This window comes from Orycteropus afer, unplaced genomic scaffold, assembly GCF_000298275.1.
Source record: "Orycteropus afer afer isolate SDZICR_OR568_19922 unplaced genomic scaffold, OryAfe1.0 scaffold00135, whole genome shotgun sequence".
Classification (NCBI taxonomy): domain Eukaryota; kingdom Metazoa; phylum Chordata; class Mammalia; order Tubulidentata; family Orycteropodidae; genus Orycteropus; species Orycteropus afer.
In genome coordinates, this window is record NW_006921722.1 from 1,606,686 (window position 1) to 1,622,578 (window position 15,893).

The following is a 15,893-nucleotide window of genomic DNA, read 5'->3' on the forward strand; positions in this document are numbered from 1 at the left end:
AGTGGGTGTGGTTTGGGCTTTGCTTCTGTGAAGACTGACAGCCCTGGAGATCCTGCAGGCAGTTCCACTCTGTCCTCTAGGGGCGCTGTGGGTCGGTCAGAATCAATTCGAAGGCAATGGGTTGGGGTTGGCTTCTGTTTTTTTTTTTTTTTTTTGTAAGGAGGGGACAGGGAGATGAGAAGAACTAAAACGCAGAATGGCTTTGTAACTGTGAAAATTTACCAAGCCATAAGCCAAGTGAACTTCAACAAAATTAAGGTACAATGATTAAAAAGGGCAACTCTTTTGAGAGTATGGGATCAAACAAAATTTAGTCTTCAGTCTTTTCTCCTGGAAATTTGTCTTGCCTCTTTCTAACGGGTACCATGAGTTCAACGTCTAGGGAAGTGACAATATGAAGGCATGTCTCTGCAAGCACACAGCAGCACGACTTACCTAATACGCCACTAGGCTCGATCGGGTACTCAAGGATGGATGTGGCCGGCGCCAGCGTGTAGGGATACTCATAGGGTGTGTAGATTAAACCAGCTTCCGGTCCTGGAGGAACTATTGCAGCAGTGGGATGGGGAGTCCCATTTGGCATGACGGCGGTCTGTATTTGTCTGATCAAAGGCATTATGGTAGGGCCCGCTGGCGTTGGGGTGCGCAGGGCGGCTGGTGGGAGGACAGGCGCGGGCCCAGTGATAATCCTTGGAGCAGCCTGAGCTGTTGCTGCAAGAGAAAAGGCAAGGGCTGCTGCAGTGAGCAAAGAGTCAGAAGAAGGGCAGAGAGAGCAGTGCAAAGTCCGGGAACACGAGAGGGCAGGAGGAAAAAAGAGAGGGGAAAGCAGGAGGAAGAAAAATAAAAGGAGACCATTAGTACATGCACTGATCACACCAAAATGCCAAAGCACACCAACCAGATGCCAACGGCTTGCCCTCTCCCAGTGTGATTATAGAACACATGTGCAACAACGAAAAAACCCTGGTGAAAAACATGAGCGAGGCCACTGGCCCAGGCTGCAGCCAACTGTTCTGGATCCATGTATGTTTGCCAGAGCCACAGACTAAAGGGCATGCAAGGGCTGAAGAACACACCTGCACTGAAAGATGTTAACAGGTGTTTGTACTTGAAGTCACAGAGACTCAGTTCTGGTAGGCTTCTACAAAGAAGCCTCAACTTCAATTAAAGAAAGAAAATAAAAAGACAAAGATGCTTCCCTCCGAAATACAGCACTCTCAATTACACATTCAAGTCCCAGGAGTCAAGGAAAACTAACCACTGGTCCAGCAACCCCTTCTGAACCCACTGGGCTACCTTCATTTTGGGAAGTTGGCTGGGCCTTTAAAACTCCATTTCTTTGAAAAACTGTAATTTAAATATAATGATAAAGTGTATGTAAGTAACACGTGCCTACTTGGCACTGTCTCTTAATACCCAATCCACATGATTCCGTTTTAACTATGAAAGCAGTAATGTTCCCAGAGTGTCTCGAAGCTACTCCACTTTGGAAAAACAGGGTCTCTGTGACCTGTGACCTCATCTATGAAATCAACAGGGAAGAAGCACCGCAGGCAAATGGCAGGCAAGGTGAAAGGACAGAATTCAACACATTTCATTCAGATCAGCTTGACTACTGTGTGTACATCCAGATTAGCTTTTTTTTTCCCCCTAAAGAAAAGTTTTCAAAATCTTGTCGTTTGCATAAACGTAACAACATAAGCTGGAAGTCTTAAATCTTCAAGATAATGAAAAATTTCAGGAAAATTTCCTGAACCTCTCGAATTCAGAGGCTGAAATTTCATCCAAAGGGTAAAGGTTACAAACCCCAAAGTTAAGACACGCAAGCATGTGATCATGGGCAGAGCGCTTCAGCTCTCCAGGTGGCTGAGCCGATCACGTGCCGCCCGAAGGAAAAAGGCCTGCAGACCAAGCAGCGAGGACGCGGGGACCACGGGGACCATGGGGGTGTGGGCCTCGGCCTCGGCCTTATTCTTACGTGATTTAATGTTGGCATCCCGGTAAGTGCCATTGAGAATTGCAAGTTCCATCAGCTGCATCTTCTTAAGGCTGTCCTCTCCTTCCGCCTGCACACAGAAACCGGAAGCACAGTCAGCTCTCGGGGACCGCTCAGCATGCGACAGCCTCACCTATGGGCAGTCTAATGACTGCTTCCGCCAGGGACAGTCCAGGGAACAGGAAGTGTGGTCCCCTGAAGCTCACACTCCTGCTGGCGGAACCACCAGTGTGCTGACACACACATGCTCTTGTTGCATCTCCAGTTAAGAATGAGCTCTCTCTTCCATTAACATTCCCTTAGAGAGTCTAGCACGTGGCTAGCCAACCAAAAAACTGGGAAGTATGCAGGGAAGTAGTAACTTTAGGTCCAAGGTGATGGGAAAATCGGCTCTGATGAAGGAAAGGGGTTACACAACCTGACTGATGCAACCAGTGTCGTTAAGCTGCACACCAGAAATGGGAAAAATGGCAAATGTATTATATAAAATTTTATATCAACAACCAAAACCAAAACAAATTAAAAAAGAGGCTGCAGCTGCTGATACTATTTGAGGAGCTCTGCTGATGTGGTGGCCAAGGCATTTGGCTGCTAATCAAAAGGTCAGTGGTTCAAACCCCCCAGCCACTGATACTGCTTAGGTACAAGCAAACACCTCACAGGACTAAGCTCTCTGAGGCTGAGGTTCAGGGCCACAGCTGTGGGGCTGTCCACTCACTGGCTTGGTATCATTCCTGAAGATGCCACCCTACTCCTTAGTTTGGTGAGTAGTGTCTGTGGTCTGAAAACTGCCAGAGGCCATCCAGGATACAACATCTAGTCTTATCACCTGGAGCAACGGAGGAAGATGACTTGGAAGTGGAGAAGGAAAATGGTCTGCAGCTCTAACTGCATCCACTTCCAAGAGACCGGAGGACTGGATGATGCCCTGCTACGGTCACTGAATGTTTTGATCAAGGACTCGATAGCCGAGTCCTGAACAAGAGGAGGAGGATGAAAACAAAATCTCAAATCCTTACAGAATCCAGACTAACCAGACCCCCTGAGACTGGAAGAACCCACATTTAAATCTTCAACACTTACACTGGAAAGTATCCTTTAATGTCATCTTTAAAACAAACAACAGCTTCACTAAATTAGTAAAAAAAAAAAAAAACCGCTCGCCTTGAGCACTGCACTCCATGAAAAGAATTATCTATGAGATCAAACGGACAGCAGCCACCCTCAAGCACAGATCAAAAGTTAAAAAAAAAAAAAAAAAAATCAAACCTACTGCCTCCGAGTCGATTCTGACTCATAGCAACAACCCTATAGGACACATTACAACTGCCCCAGTGGGTTTCCAAGACTGTCAATCTTTATGGAAGCAGACTGCTTCATCTTTCTCCCTCAGTACGGCTGGTAGGTTTGAACTACTGACCTTTTGGTTAGCAGCTGAGTGCTTGAAGCACTGCGCCACTAAAGCTCCTTATGAGAAGTGCAGGGTGTTAAATCTAGGCAGCAGTGGAGTCCCAATACGGACGGAGATGAAGGGGAGCAGTGATACAATGTGGAGTATGAAAGCACTGACACTGAATGTATATGGAGAAAATGAAAGGCTGTATGTTTTGCTGTGCAAGTTTTTTTTTTTCTCTCTCTCTCTCTTTCTCATACAAACACACACACACACACACACACATCCCTGCTTTCAGGTGGAATGAATGAAAATGCCAGATGAGATTAAATATACAGCAGATTCTCTTCAGTTTGATAACAATATTATCATTTTGCTAAATATCCCAAGACTCAGAGGTGTTCATTAAAAGAAAAATAAAACAAGGGTGGTGAGCCTGGCACAGGACTAGGCAGTGTTTCATTCTGTTGTACACAGGGTTGCTACGACTCGGAGCCAAGCTGATGGCCCCTAATAAAAACAACACACTCTATATAAACCAACAACAAGAAGTCAAACAAGAGGCACCTTTAGTGATGAGACCCGAGTGAGAAAGAAGTGGCACAAGCATGACAATGGTAGCAGAGAGAAGGAGAAGAAACTATGAGAGCGGGGCTGGAAGGCAACGCCTAACCCAGGGCCTTGGGCAGCGAGAAGAGGTGCTGACAACACTCCTGAACGGATCGGCTGCTTGCGGGTAACACAGCAGCCACACCAGGAGTGAGTGACGCCAAAGACGATGGCAGAAACCTGTGGGCAGGCTGGCACATGTGCACATAAGTGTGTGCTTTGGGCAGGGGTACAGATAATGAGGAACAGATGTAGTGACAGGTGCAGAGACCTCTCCAGGAGAAAAGTTAAACAGCACAGCCATCACGAGGTGGTGTAGTGTAGCATACCAAAGCGACATGGCTGGAGGCCTCTGACACAAGTCAGGGATCATGCCTGGGACAGCGACCGATCCCATTATGGTATGCTACCCTTACACCTCCTAAAAGAGACAACAGCTAGTCAGCAGAACTGGAATTTGAACCCAGACAGCCTCATCCAGAAAGAGCTTCAACCTCACCACCTTCCTACTCCCATCACACGTCTGTGTAAACAGAATGTGTTACTGTGTTGCAAGAGAGAGCAGAGTTCATAATATAATTACTTTCACACAAAAGTAGGGATTACTGCTGATGTCAGATGGATCTTGGCTGAAAGCAGAGAACACTGAAAAGATGTTTACCTGTGCTTTATTGACTATGCCAAGGAATTCAACTACATGGATCATAACAGATTACAGGTAACACTGCAAAGAATGGGAATTCCAGAACATGTCACTGTGCTCATGAGAAACCTGTACATAGACTAAGAAGCAGTATTCAAACAGAACAAGGGGTTACTGCATGGTTTAAAATCAGGAAAGGTGTGTGACAGTGTTGTATCCTTTGACATCCTTATTCAGTCTGAATGCTGAGTAAATAATCTGAGAAGCTGGACTATATGAAGAATATGGTACCAGGACTCGATGAAGATTCATGAACATCCTGAGATACGCAGATACCACAACCTTGCTGGCTGAAAGTGAAGATGACTTGAAGCACTTACTGATGAAGATCAAAGACGACAGTCTTCATTATGGATTACATCTCAAAATAAAGAAAAGAAAAATCCTCACAACTGGACCAATAAGCAACATCATGATAAAGTTTGTCAAGGACTCCATTTTACTTGGATCTACTATCAACATCCATGGAGGAGCAGTCAAGAACTCAGATGTCGTATTGCACTGGGCAAATCTGCTGCCAACCTCTTTAAAGTGTTCAAAAAGCAAAGGTGTCATTTTGAGGTCTAAGGTGTCTATGACCCAAGACATGTTCCTTTCAATAACCTCATATGCATATGAAACCTGGACAATGAATAAGGAAGGCTGAAGAAGAATTGATGCCTCTGAGTTATGGTACTAGAAGAAGTACTGCCAGAATGCTCCTTACAGGTGAGGACGGCAAGACTTCTTCTCATATACTTTGGACATGTTACTATGGGGGACCAGTCCCTGGACTGGTAATCATGACTGACAACATGCTTGGTAAAGTACAGGGTTAGCAAAGAGAGAAAGATCCTCAGTGAGATGGACTGACACGGTGGGCCAACAATGGGTTCAAATGTAGCAATGACTGTGAAGATGTACCAAGAATCAGTATAAGCCACAATCGACTCAAGGGCACCAAACAACAACAGCAGCTGTTTCAAACTTACAGTTCTGGCCTGAGAAGTTCTAGTGAGGTAGTGGTTAAAGCATGTGTCTGCTAACCCAATGGTTGGAGGTTTGAACTCACAAGCCACTCTGTGGGAGAAAGATGAGGTTGTCTGCTTCTGTAAAGATTTACAGCTTCACAAACCCTTTGGGGGCGGTTCTTCTCTGTCCTGGAAGGTCACTGTTGAATGGGAATTGACTTGATGGGAGTGGGTTTGTTTACTGGGGGTTTGTTCTTGTTTGGTAGTCTCCAGATGCCTGGATGGGTCAATCATTGATGGTGTACGCCACCTATTTTTTTAATTAAGTTCACACAAATATATACATATAATATTCCTTATTTTCTATATTTAAGAGCCTCTACAGTTTGCACGGGGGAGAGTCCTGGTGGCACAGTGGTTAAATGCTCAAGTACTATCCAAAACACTGGTAGTTCAAAGCCGCCAGTGCCTCCATGGGAGAAAAGAACCGGCAATCTGTGCCCATAAGGAATACAGCCTAAGGGAGAACAATGTGGAACAAAACTCAAAATCATTTGGAGGAAAGAAAAGGGGGGGGGGCAGGTTTGCTGGTCTGACAGAGCCTGGGGGAACCACTGAGACTAAGGCCCCTAGCTGCCCTTCAGGTCTGGAATCAAACCCACACCCGTGGTTTCCAGCCAAACAAAAATCAGGCATGTTGTTGTTATATGCCGTCGAGTCGGCCCCGACTCATAGCAACCCCTCCTTGGGTTTCCGAGGCAGTATCACTACGGAAGTAGGATTGCCCAATCTTCCTTCCGAGGAGTGGCTGGTGGGTTTGAACCACCAGCCATCTGGTTAGCAGGCAAGTGTCTTAGCCACTATGCTACCAGAGCTCCCAAAATCAGGCATATGAGTTGAACATTTACACGAGGTAGATAGACTCCTTGGAGAGAATCATGGGAGAAAGAAGGGCTGCTTATGCACAGGGGGACAGCTCAGGGGGCAGGAGTGCATGGAGGGATGGACACAGGGAAGAGGTAACTATCGGGAAGAAGTGGGAGGGGAACTGTTGCATTGTGGTAAATTATAGTCAATGTCTTGAGACAAAGTGTATGTGAACTGCTGTATGGAGAGTGAATTTGCTCTGCAAATCTTCACCCTCTCGTCCAGGGGTGCTCTGGGCTGGAATCAACATGACAGCACACCACCACCACCACTATCACTACCACCACCACCATCACCACTACCAAGCTTTCACTAACCAGGCTCCAGACCAGGGTTTTATTTGGCCACGTCTCTATTTGTAAGGTAACAGCTGGTCAAACACAGCCTCCTGATTCACTCCACTTCAGGCATTCCAAAACGCATTTTGCAGAAGCTCGGCCAGGGATCAGGATCTTTATAGGACGGGACCGTGACTTTTTCTTTTTTTTTTTTTTTGTACAACTAATCTAAAATGTATTAGGATTCAAGATGTGATATGAAAGTTCTCATTAGAAATCTGGCCTGGGTTATATGTGTAGGAAAACACATACACGTTACTATGAACATACCTTAAAGTGTGCCAATCACATTGGAAATTTGATCTCTGTGTTTATATGTAATGGGCCTAGCTCTAAATATGATGATGCCCCAAGAGACCAAGGCAGTAGTTAGTTCCTGGATTTTACTTTGTGAATGGCATCTGAGTAACATTTGTCCTTGAACAGTGACTTTTTCAACCGTAAGAAAGGAAGCTGATCTCACACAACCTAGATAAGGTCATGAAATGAGACTTTACAATGCTGAATTCAAGTGGTGACCTGGAATCAGGTAACCTCACATTTCTGAGGTCCAAACCCAACCCACTGCTGAGTCGATTCTGACTCACAGAGTCCCTTTAGACAGAGGAGAACTGCCCCATAGCGTTTCCAAGGCTACAGATCTTTACAGAAACAGATCTCATCTTCCTCCTGTGGAGTGGCTGGTGGGCTCAAATCACCGACCTTTTGGTTACCTGCTGAATGCTTCAGCCACTACACCACCAGAGATCCTTTTTCTGACCTGAGAACTAAGGTCTAAAGTGATCACCTGGAATGTGGTAACCTCACATTTCTCAGGCATTCACCTATATTTAGAGCCAAGGCCTATTCTCAGGCAGTAAAATACTTAGATCCCAAGGGCAACATTCGATTGGCCTTGATGAATGCACAGCAAGTCACGAGGTATCTATCTCCACCAACCAGAGTTCCCTCATGGCTCTCACTCATCAACTCTACCAAGAAACCCGACTGGATTCCATCACTGAGCTCCGTGCTGCCTACTCTAGAAGTTCACAGAATGGAATTGCATGTAACTCACTTCCTCCGACCAGCTCTGGCCACACTCAGTGCAGATTTCTGAAACTCACCCCGCCACTGCGTATGCTGCTGCTGGCTGCTGGGAGGTCGGGTCCGCTCACACACGGGGACCCTGAGTATGCAGAGCAGAGCTGCTCCACAGGGTTTTCCAGGCTGTGACCTTCTGAATAGGCCTGACTTCCGAGGAGTCTCTGGGTGAGTCTGAACCTTTGGTTAGCAGTCTCATGTTTAACCACTTGTGCCTATCAGTAGTCTGTAAGGCTGAATAGCAATCTCATTGTACAAATATGCCATAGTTTACTTAAGCTAGGACTATCCAGGTTATTTCCAATTTGGGGGTAGTTCAATAAAGCTGCTATGAAAAATCTTATACAAGGTTTTTGTTTTTTTTTTTGGGAGAGTATGTTTTCATTCCTTTGGATCAATATCTAACAGTGGAATTGCTGAGTCACAAGGGAGATGATTCCCTCGTATGTTTCATGGAAAACATAAACTAGATTATTAAAATACAGCAACTTTACTTTTGAAACATAAAGAAAGTTTAAAAACATAATAAGCACTGATTTCTTTATATAGTCACTGTTTCTAAACCCAAATGGGGTCTGAGGAACACCCCATAATGTAATCTGTAACAGACAAAAATATTTGCACTAAGTAGAATAAAGACAGACTAGAAACATTTTTCTGAGCTTAGTGGATTTCTGAATCGTGGATAACAGATTATGGAATTAAATAAGTAAGTGTTTTATAATTTATGCAGATACTACATCAAGTAAGATAACAAACTAAAAACCAAACTCACTGCCATCCAGTCAATTCTGACTCACAGCAACTCCACTGGGTTCCCAAGGCTGTAAATCTTTATGGAAGCAGACTGCCCCATCCTTCTTCCATGGAGTGGCTGCTGAATTTGAACCACTGATCTTTTGGTTAGAAGTCAAATGCCTTAACCACTATACCACCAGAATGTTAAAATGATACAAAGAGGTTCTGGTTCATACAAGATAAGGGGAACAAGGGTTCGACGTTTCAAAGCAGAGTAATTTACACATTGCTTCACTTTGTCAACACTAGATATTGGAGCTTTACCATAAGCATTTATGCTTCGTAAAAAACTATGCTTCAGTACTATCATCATCACGCTGAGGCTCACACAGGCTGGGAACTTATCCAAGGTTACACTGCAAAGTGGCTTCCAACTCAGAGGAGCTGATCCAAAGTCCTAACATTATGTTATACTTTCTCTCTCCTGTCATACCATTAAGTGGAAGTATCTCTTTAATTTATCAAAGTCTAGGGAGCTCTGATGGCGCAGTGCCTAAGGCATTTGACTACTAACCAGAAGGCTGGCAGTTCAAACCCACCAGCCAGTCTTCGGAAGGAAGGTTGGGCAATCTACTTCCATAGTGATACTGCCTCGGAAACCCAAGGAGGGGTCGCTATGAGTCAGATCCAACTCAATGGCAGTAAGACCCTCTTGTTAAAAACTAAGAAAATATCTATTATTTTAAAATGTATAAAGTACACATTAAAAACCAAACAGTGTAACTAATTACCACAAAACGGTGAAAGAAATTAATATTCCTGAATTATTAAAACTGTGCCAACTACTGAAATAACTTAAACCTTTGCCTACAAGAAAAGCCCAAAGTCTCCAACTTAGCTTTAAAGATACCTACTGGCTTTCGTGTAAACAGCCTGACCTGGGAACCTGGGAACGCCGCACAGAGGCCTACAGTGTCAGCGCCGGTTCCAGGAAGACAATGTGGGCTTCTCTGTCTCCCCGTCAGACACCAGCCTATCTAGAAGAACTGCGCACATTCACTCATTCCCTTTTGATGGTCTGCATAACTCCTCTCTCAGAAAGCAGTCTGCTGCAACCAGCCCCACACATATGGCCCAACTGTCCATCCCAGGCTGCTCGTTTCGGGGAAATCAATCATATACAGCGATGTCCTAGTTCATCTTTTCCTATTTTCTGAAAATGTCTCATGTGACTTGTAAGTTAACCAATAGACCTTAGTCATCTTTGTAGCCTCAAGGCCTTTTAAATGTGAAACTACTCAATACATGCAATGTAATTCTTCTTTTGTATACATTTGACTGCTAACCAGAAGGCTGGCGGTTCAAACCCACCAGCCACTCCTCAGAAGGAAGATTGGGCAATATACTTCGGTAGACACAGGGCCTTGGAAACCCAAGGAGAGGTCGCTATGAGGTGGGACTGACCCGAGGGCAGGGAGTTAGGTTTGGTCTTGTACGTGTGAAGCAGCAGGCAGAAGTACCCCCAAACTAAAGGAAGAAGCACACCCATTCTGACGCGGTGGGAGTCCCTCTGTTCTCTCCCACATACAGACAGCACCATGGCTGTGAGCAGACTCCATGCGACTTCTGTACTGTGTGCGTGCTGGTGGCTTCCCTCATCCTGGATCAATGCCTTTGCTTTGTCCTTGTCCTGCCTAAGGTTTAACAAAGAGACCTCTCTAGGAAGGAAGAAGGGAGGGAAGCAAGGGGGGGGGAGGGAGGGAAGGGCGCGGAAAGGAAGGAGGGAAAGAAGGAAGAAGGGAGAGAGAAAGGGGGAGGGGGGGAGAGGGAGTGGAGAGAGGAAAGGAAGGAGAAAAGACAGGAGGGAGGTAAGGATGTTAGGATGGAGGGAGGGAGAGAGGGAGGGAAGGAAGGGGAGGAGGAAGAAAGAAAAAGACAGAGTCAATGACTAATTCACTTGGGGACCAAGAGCTGAACAAGAAATTGAGAGAAAAGAGAAAACGAAGGGTAACCACGTTTGCCCAGGAGTTAATACCAATAACCGTCGCCATCTCTCCCGGCAGCACAAACAAGTCTGAGCAGGGCCCACGCCGCGTGAAATGCCAACACAGGGCTCCTCACGGGGCAGGACTCAGCAGGGCTTCTTTTCAGAGCCACAGGTGCCAGGGCTATGGTGGCCAGTCAGGAATCCAGGGACAGAGAACATGACATGCTGGGGAAGGAGCTAGAAGACGGAGGAAAGGAAGAGCACTGAAGCATTAAGGTAGATGGTGGCTCCATTTCATGAGAAGACAAAGGCTGAAGGAGATGGAGCAAAGGTTCCAAGGCCTGAAATGCTGATTCAACAGCCAAGTGACATGTCGGCAGACAGTGCAATTGAATCGAAAAATGATCCTCCACACCAATCTTCGGACCATTTTTCTCCAAGACGCTGTGGTAGTTATGTAGTTCCACGCTGACATGTTAGGGCTTTTACACGCTGCACTGGGATACAACACCTGCGTTGCTTCTCAGCCCGCTGGCTTTCTGTGGGCCCTCATGGTGAGATAAACTCAGAGAGCGCTAACGGAGAAGCTGGTCAAGGCAAGAAGGTCTTGCTCCTTCCGGCTTCGGAATCTCACTTGTTGTTGTGGTTATGTGCTGTGGAGTCGGACCCGACTCACAGTGACCCCTCATTGGGTTTCCGAGGCAGTATCACCACGGAAGAAGACTGCCCCATCTTCCTTCCGAGGAGTGGCTGGCGGGTTTGAGCTGCCAGCCTTCTAGTTAGCAGTCAACTGCCTTAGGCACTACGCTACCAGAGCTCCCCGGAATCGCAGTAGGCACAGTATTTTTCCAGCCTTCTTGGCCCCCACTCCACCACACCTACCAGCTCCAGCCAACCACTGTTTATTCCTCCAAGTTGCTGAGGGACTAGGGTCAACCGAATGGCCCCGTGGGCTGGAGGTCTAAGTCCCAGCCCTGCACAGCAATTTCCGAAAGCCGTCGAGATCCCACTGTCCTTGAGCTCTTCCAGCTCCTAGCCCTTCCTGCAGCTCTCTGCATTCCTCATCTGTGCTAGTCTGACCCTTTCTCCTTTTTCAACCCTCAACACCTGCTCACTCAGTTCTCTCTGTGTACATACCTGGTGTGCTCCTAGGTTCCCAATGGACACAGGAGCCACCTGAGTTCCCATCAGTGCCTCATACAATCCCAATGTCCTAGACGACACCTGGCCATGCCAATTCCTCTCCCCTTATGTCACTGACCTCATTTTGTGATGGAAGTCTGTATGAATTTCCTGTGCCAATCATGCAAACGTGCTATTTATTCCAGATTATTTAAGGGTCCCTTTGTCTCATGTTCCTTCCCACCTACATCCTTCTCTTTTAAGATACTAACAAATGTCTAATGAGCATCTCAGGAGCTCTAGTAGCACAGTGGGTAAAGCATGGGACTACTAACCAAAAGGTTGGTGGCTGAAACCCACCAGCTGCTCCATGGAAAAAAAATGGGGCAGTCTGCTTCTGTAAAGATTCACAGCCTTGAAAACCCAAGGGGGGGGGGTGTCACTATGAGTCAGAATCAACTCGATGGCAATGAGTTTGGAGTGTCTGGAACGAGCACCTACCATGATGTATGGACTTCATTGTGTACATCCTAACAATTATAGACAACACTGCACAAAATGGGAATACTAAATACTTTATTGTGCTCATGCAGAACTTGTACACAGACCAAGAGGCAGTTATCAGAACAGAACAAAGTGATACTGCATGGTTTAAAACCAGGAAAGGTGTGTGTCAGGGATGTATCCTTCTACCATACTTATTCGATCTGTAGGTTGAGCAAATAATCCAAGACTATATGAAGAAGAATGTGATGTAAAGATTGGAGGAAGACTCATTAATGCTCTGCGATATGCAGATGACACAAGCTTGCTCCCTGAAAGCAAACAGAACTTAAAGCACTTACTGATGAAGATCAAAGACTACAGCTTCAGTATGGATTACTGTGGTAGTTAAGTTTATGTGTCAACTTGGCTGGGCCTGGGCAGCTGGATGTAGTATTATTCCCCACGATGAGTTTGGTAATCAACTCCATGGTGGAATCTACTCTGAGGAGCTCAGCAGCTGTCTTAGGGCTGTGGTCTGCTTCCTGTATTTAAGAAGCCTTTGGGAATGGTCTCTAACTTATGGCATGCTTGAAGCCTGCGTGTAGTCATGTCGTTGTTCAGCAGCCTGCCATGCTCTGCCAACCTTGAGACTTTTAATGGACTTAAATTAATGGCCTGCCATGTCGTTTGGTAACATCAGGACTGTGCCTTTTTGCTTGTCAACCTTGGGCTTGTCAGCCTCAGCAGCCAGCAGCTGTCTGAAAAGCCTGTAGCTTCAGTGGGCCAGGAACAAGAGACAAAGCTGAAGCCCAAGGCTGAGGGGCTTTCACCCAGCCCCTAGAACTTGGCACTTTGAACTCGGACTTAAAGCCTCCAAATTGTAAGAATAAACTCCTGTTTGTTAAAGCCATCCTATTTGTGGTATAATCTTGTCAGAGCAGCACTAGGTAAACAAAACAATTACATTTCAACATAAAGAAAACACAAATCCTCACAACTGGGCCAATAAGCAACATCACGACCAACAGAGAAAAGACTGAAGCTGCCAAGGTTTTCATTTTACTTTGGACCTACAATCAACATCCATGGAAGAAGCAGTTAAAAAACCAGAAGTTATACTGCACTGGCAAATGTGCCATAAACACCCTCTTTAAAGTATTAGAGAGCAAAGATGTCATTTTGCGGACTAAGGTAAGCGTGACCCTATGCTAATGTGCATGTGAAAGCTGGACAATGAATAGGGAAGACTGCAGAGGAACTGGTGCCCTTGCATTATGGTGCTGGTGAAGAACACTGAACACGTCACGGACTGCCAGAACCACCACCAACCTGCCTCAGCAAAAGTGCAGCTGGAATGCTCCTGAGAAGCAAGGATGGCAAGGCTGTGTCTGACATACTTTGGAGGCACCAGTTTCTGGAGAAGGACATCATGCCTGGTAATGCAGACGGTCAGCAAAAAATACAAAGACCCTCAATGAGATGGACTGACAACAATGGCCACAACAGTGGGCTAAAACACAGCAACAATTGTGAGGACAGGGCAGGATGGACCAGGCAGTCTTTCATTCTGTTGTACACAAGAGTCGCTATGAGTCAGAACCAACTTGATGGCACCTAACAATTATTCATTATGTGGATATGATACTGAATCCAACACAAAAACAGTGTAAGTAACGGCACGAAAGAAACGGCCGCAATCACTGCAGCCTCACCGTGCGGCTGTCTCAGAAGGCTGGGCTCTTTCTCACTGTCCCTTTCCACAGTGCTGTTCAGGTAGATAGGCAAAGACAGGACCATCACTTTCTCTAGGCAACAGAGCCTGCTTATCTTTCTCAGAGCAAGGCCTTATTCCAATGATATGCCAAGAAGCCCCTGCTGTTGCACTGGAAATCCACTGGTTCAAACATGAGATACACAAAGGGAAGAAAGCTGAGCCCATCTTTTTGTACTTCCCATTACACTATCTGACATAATTCCACTTAATCGTAATACCTAGTTCAGCAGCAAAAACTTACCACAGATAAAGCAAGATCAAGTAAAGGGAAAGCGTGAAGCATAGTATCTCACTAGAAAAGCTTAAAAGACAACACACACACACACACGCACACACTTTCACTTAACTACTTAAAACTAACAGGAGTTTTCCATTAGGATGATATGTTCTGCCTCACCTCAGTAAGGTATACACAGAAACATTTGAAAGTAGTGATGCTCTCAGAAAGGCAAAGCCATGCCTCACCAACAAGCCGCTATTTATTTGCTTTGCTAGGTGCAGCACACAATACACTAAGACTTCTTGTCTAGAGAAATCTGTAAGAATAATAAACCTTCGAAAGATTCCTACGTCTCCTAGTCAGGCTATGTGTTACCACTCTGAGATTCACACCACTGTTCTGTAGAGAAAAAAGTCCTCTCAACTTTATTCTATTTTAGGGTATTATCTGATCAGGAGTCCTGGTGACTCAATGGTTAAGTGCTCAGCTGCTAACGGAAAGGCTGGCTATTCAAACAGACCAGGTGCTCCACAGGAGAAAGACAAGGCAGTCTGCTTCCATCAAGATTTATGGCCCAGGAATCTGGGTAGTTCTACTCTGTCCTCTAGGGTCTCTGAGTCAGAACCAACGCCATGGCAGTGAGGATATCAGATCCCATGGTTAGGGCAATAGAAGCTTCAAAAGCAAAACACAGCAACCCAGTTGTTTTCCAGCCAATTTGGACTCATTACAACTCCATGAAATATAAATACAAACCAGGAGCTGGAGGAGAGCCTTGTTCTACAGTGGAGGATGAAGAGAAAAGGAGAAATCGTAAGTCAACCACAATCAGTTGTGAGAGCTGTCTGAGAAGGACAGGTAGAAAAGCAAAAAAGTGTCCATCTGTGGTAGTGGAACTTTGAGGGGAACTAGGAGGCAGGCCCTGTAGGATGTTGTAAGGACTGACAAAAACCTTTTGACAATAAGACTGCATGAAATTCACACATGTGTAGGGTGAGCACTGTGTCTACGGGAAGGAAAAGAAATTTCCTTGTACCGAATCCTGACTTTGTACCCAAGATGAAGATGTGCCCCAGTCCTGGGGATACAAAGAATGAGATCTAGTGCCTGCTCTTGAGATGTGCATTCTAGGCGGGGGGCAGGAAAGCAAAGCTGAGTTAGAACATGCACATGGCACTATGACGAGGTTTGTACACATTGTCAGTGGAAGGACAAATGAGAAAAGTCACAGAGAGGAGCACAAGTCACTGGGAGGACCTGACCAGACATCTCCAGGGCACACACAGGTGACCCTCTCATGTATCACCTTAGGGGGTGACCACAGAACTAAGCTCACCTCCAACCATCTGCTAGTTCACCCTGACGCTACAGGAACTCTTATAAATACCGCTCCCCTTCCCACTAGGTGAGATCTGTGAGATTTCTTGATGACCTCAGAGGAGAGCATGGGCAGAAAGCTCCCTGCACTCAGAGCCACGTGAAAAGCCCCCAACCTGTTTCTGGATGTAGTCATCATGGTGATCCCAGAGACCACTCATTTTAGAAATCCCTTCCCCTCTCTGCTGTT

The 15,893-nt window shown here is 45.8% G+C and overlaps 1 protein-coding gene across 1 annotated transcript in view; it reads right to left on the bottom strand.

The window, feature by feature from the left end:
* Positions 1-15,893, bottom strand: part of QKI (QKI, KH domain containing RNA binding) — a 135,512-nt gene that overhangs the window by 2,859 nt on the left and 116,760 nt on the right. The window contains exons 4-5 of the mRNA XM_007945280.2: positions 1,979-2,066; positions 436-735 (exon numbers count right to left, since the gene is read on the bottom strand). Of these exons, the coding sequence (XP_007943471.2) occupies positions 436-735; positions 1,979-2,066 (388 nt within the window). The remainder of the gene's footprint in view (positions 1-435; positions 736-1,978; positions 2,067-15,893) is intronic.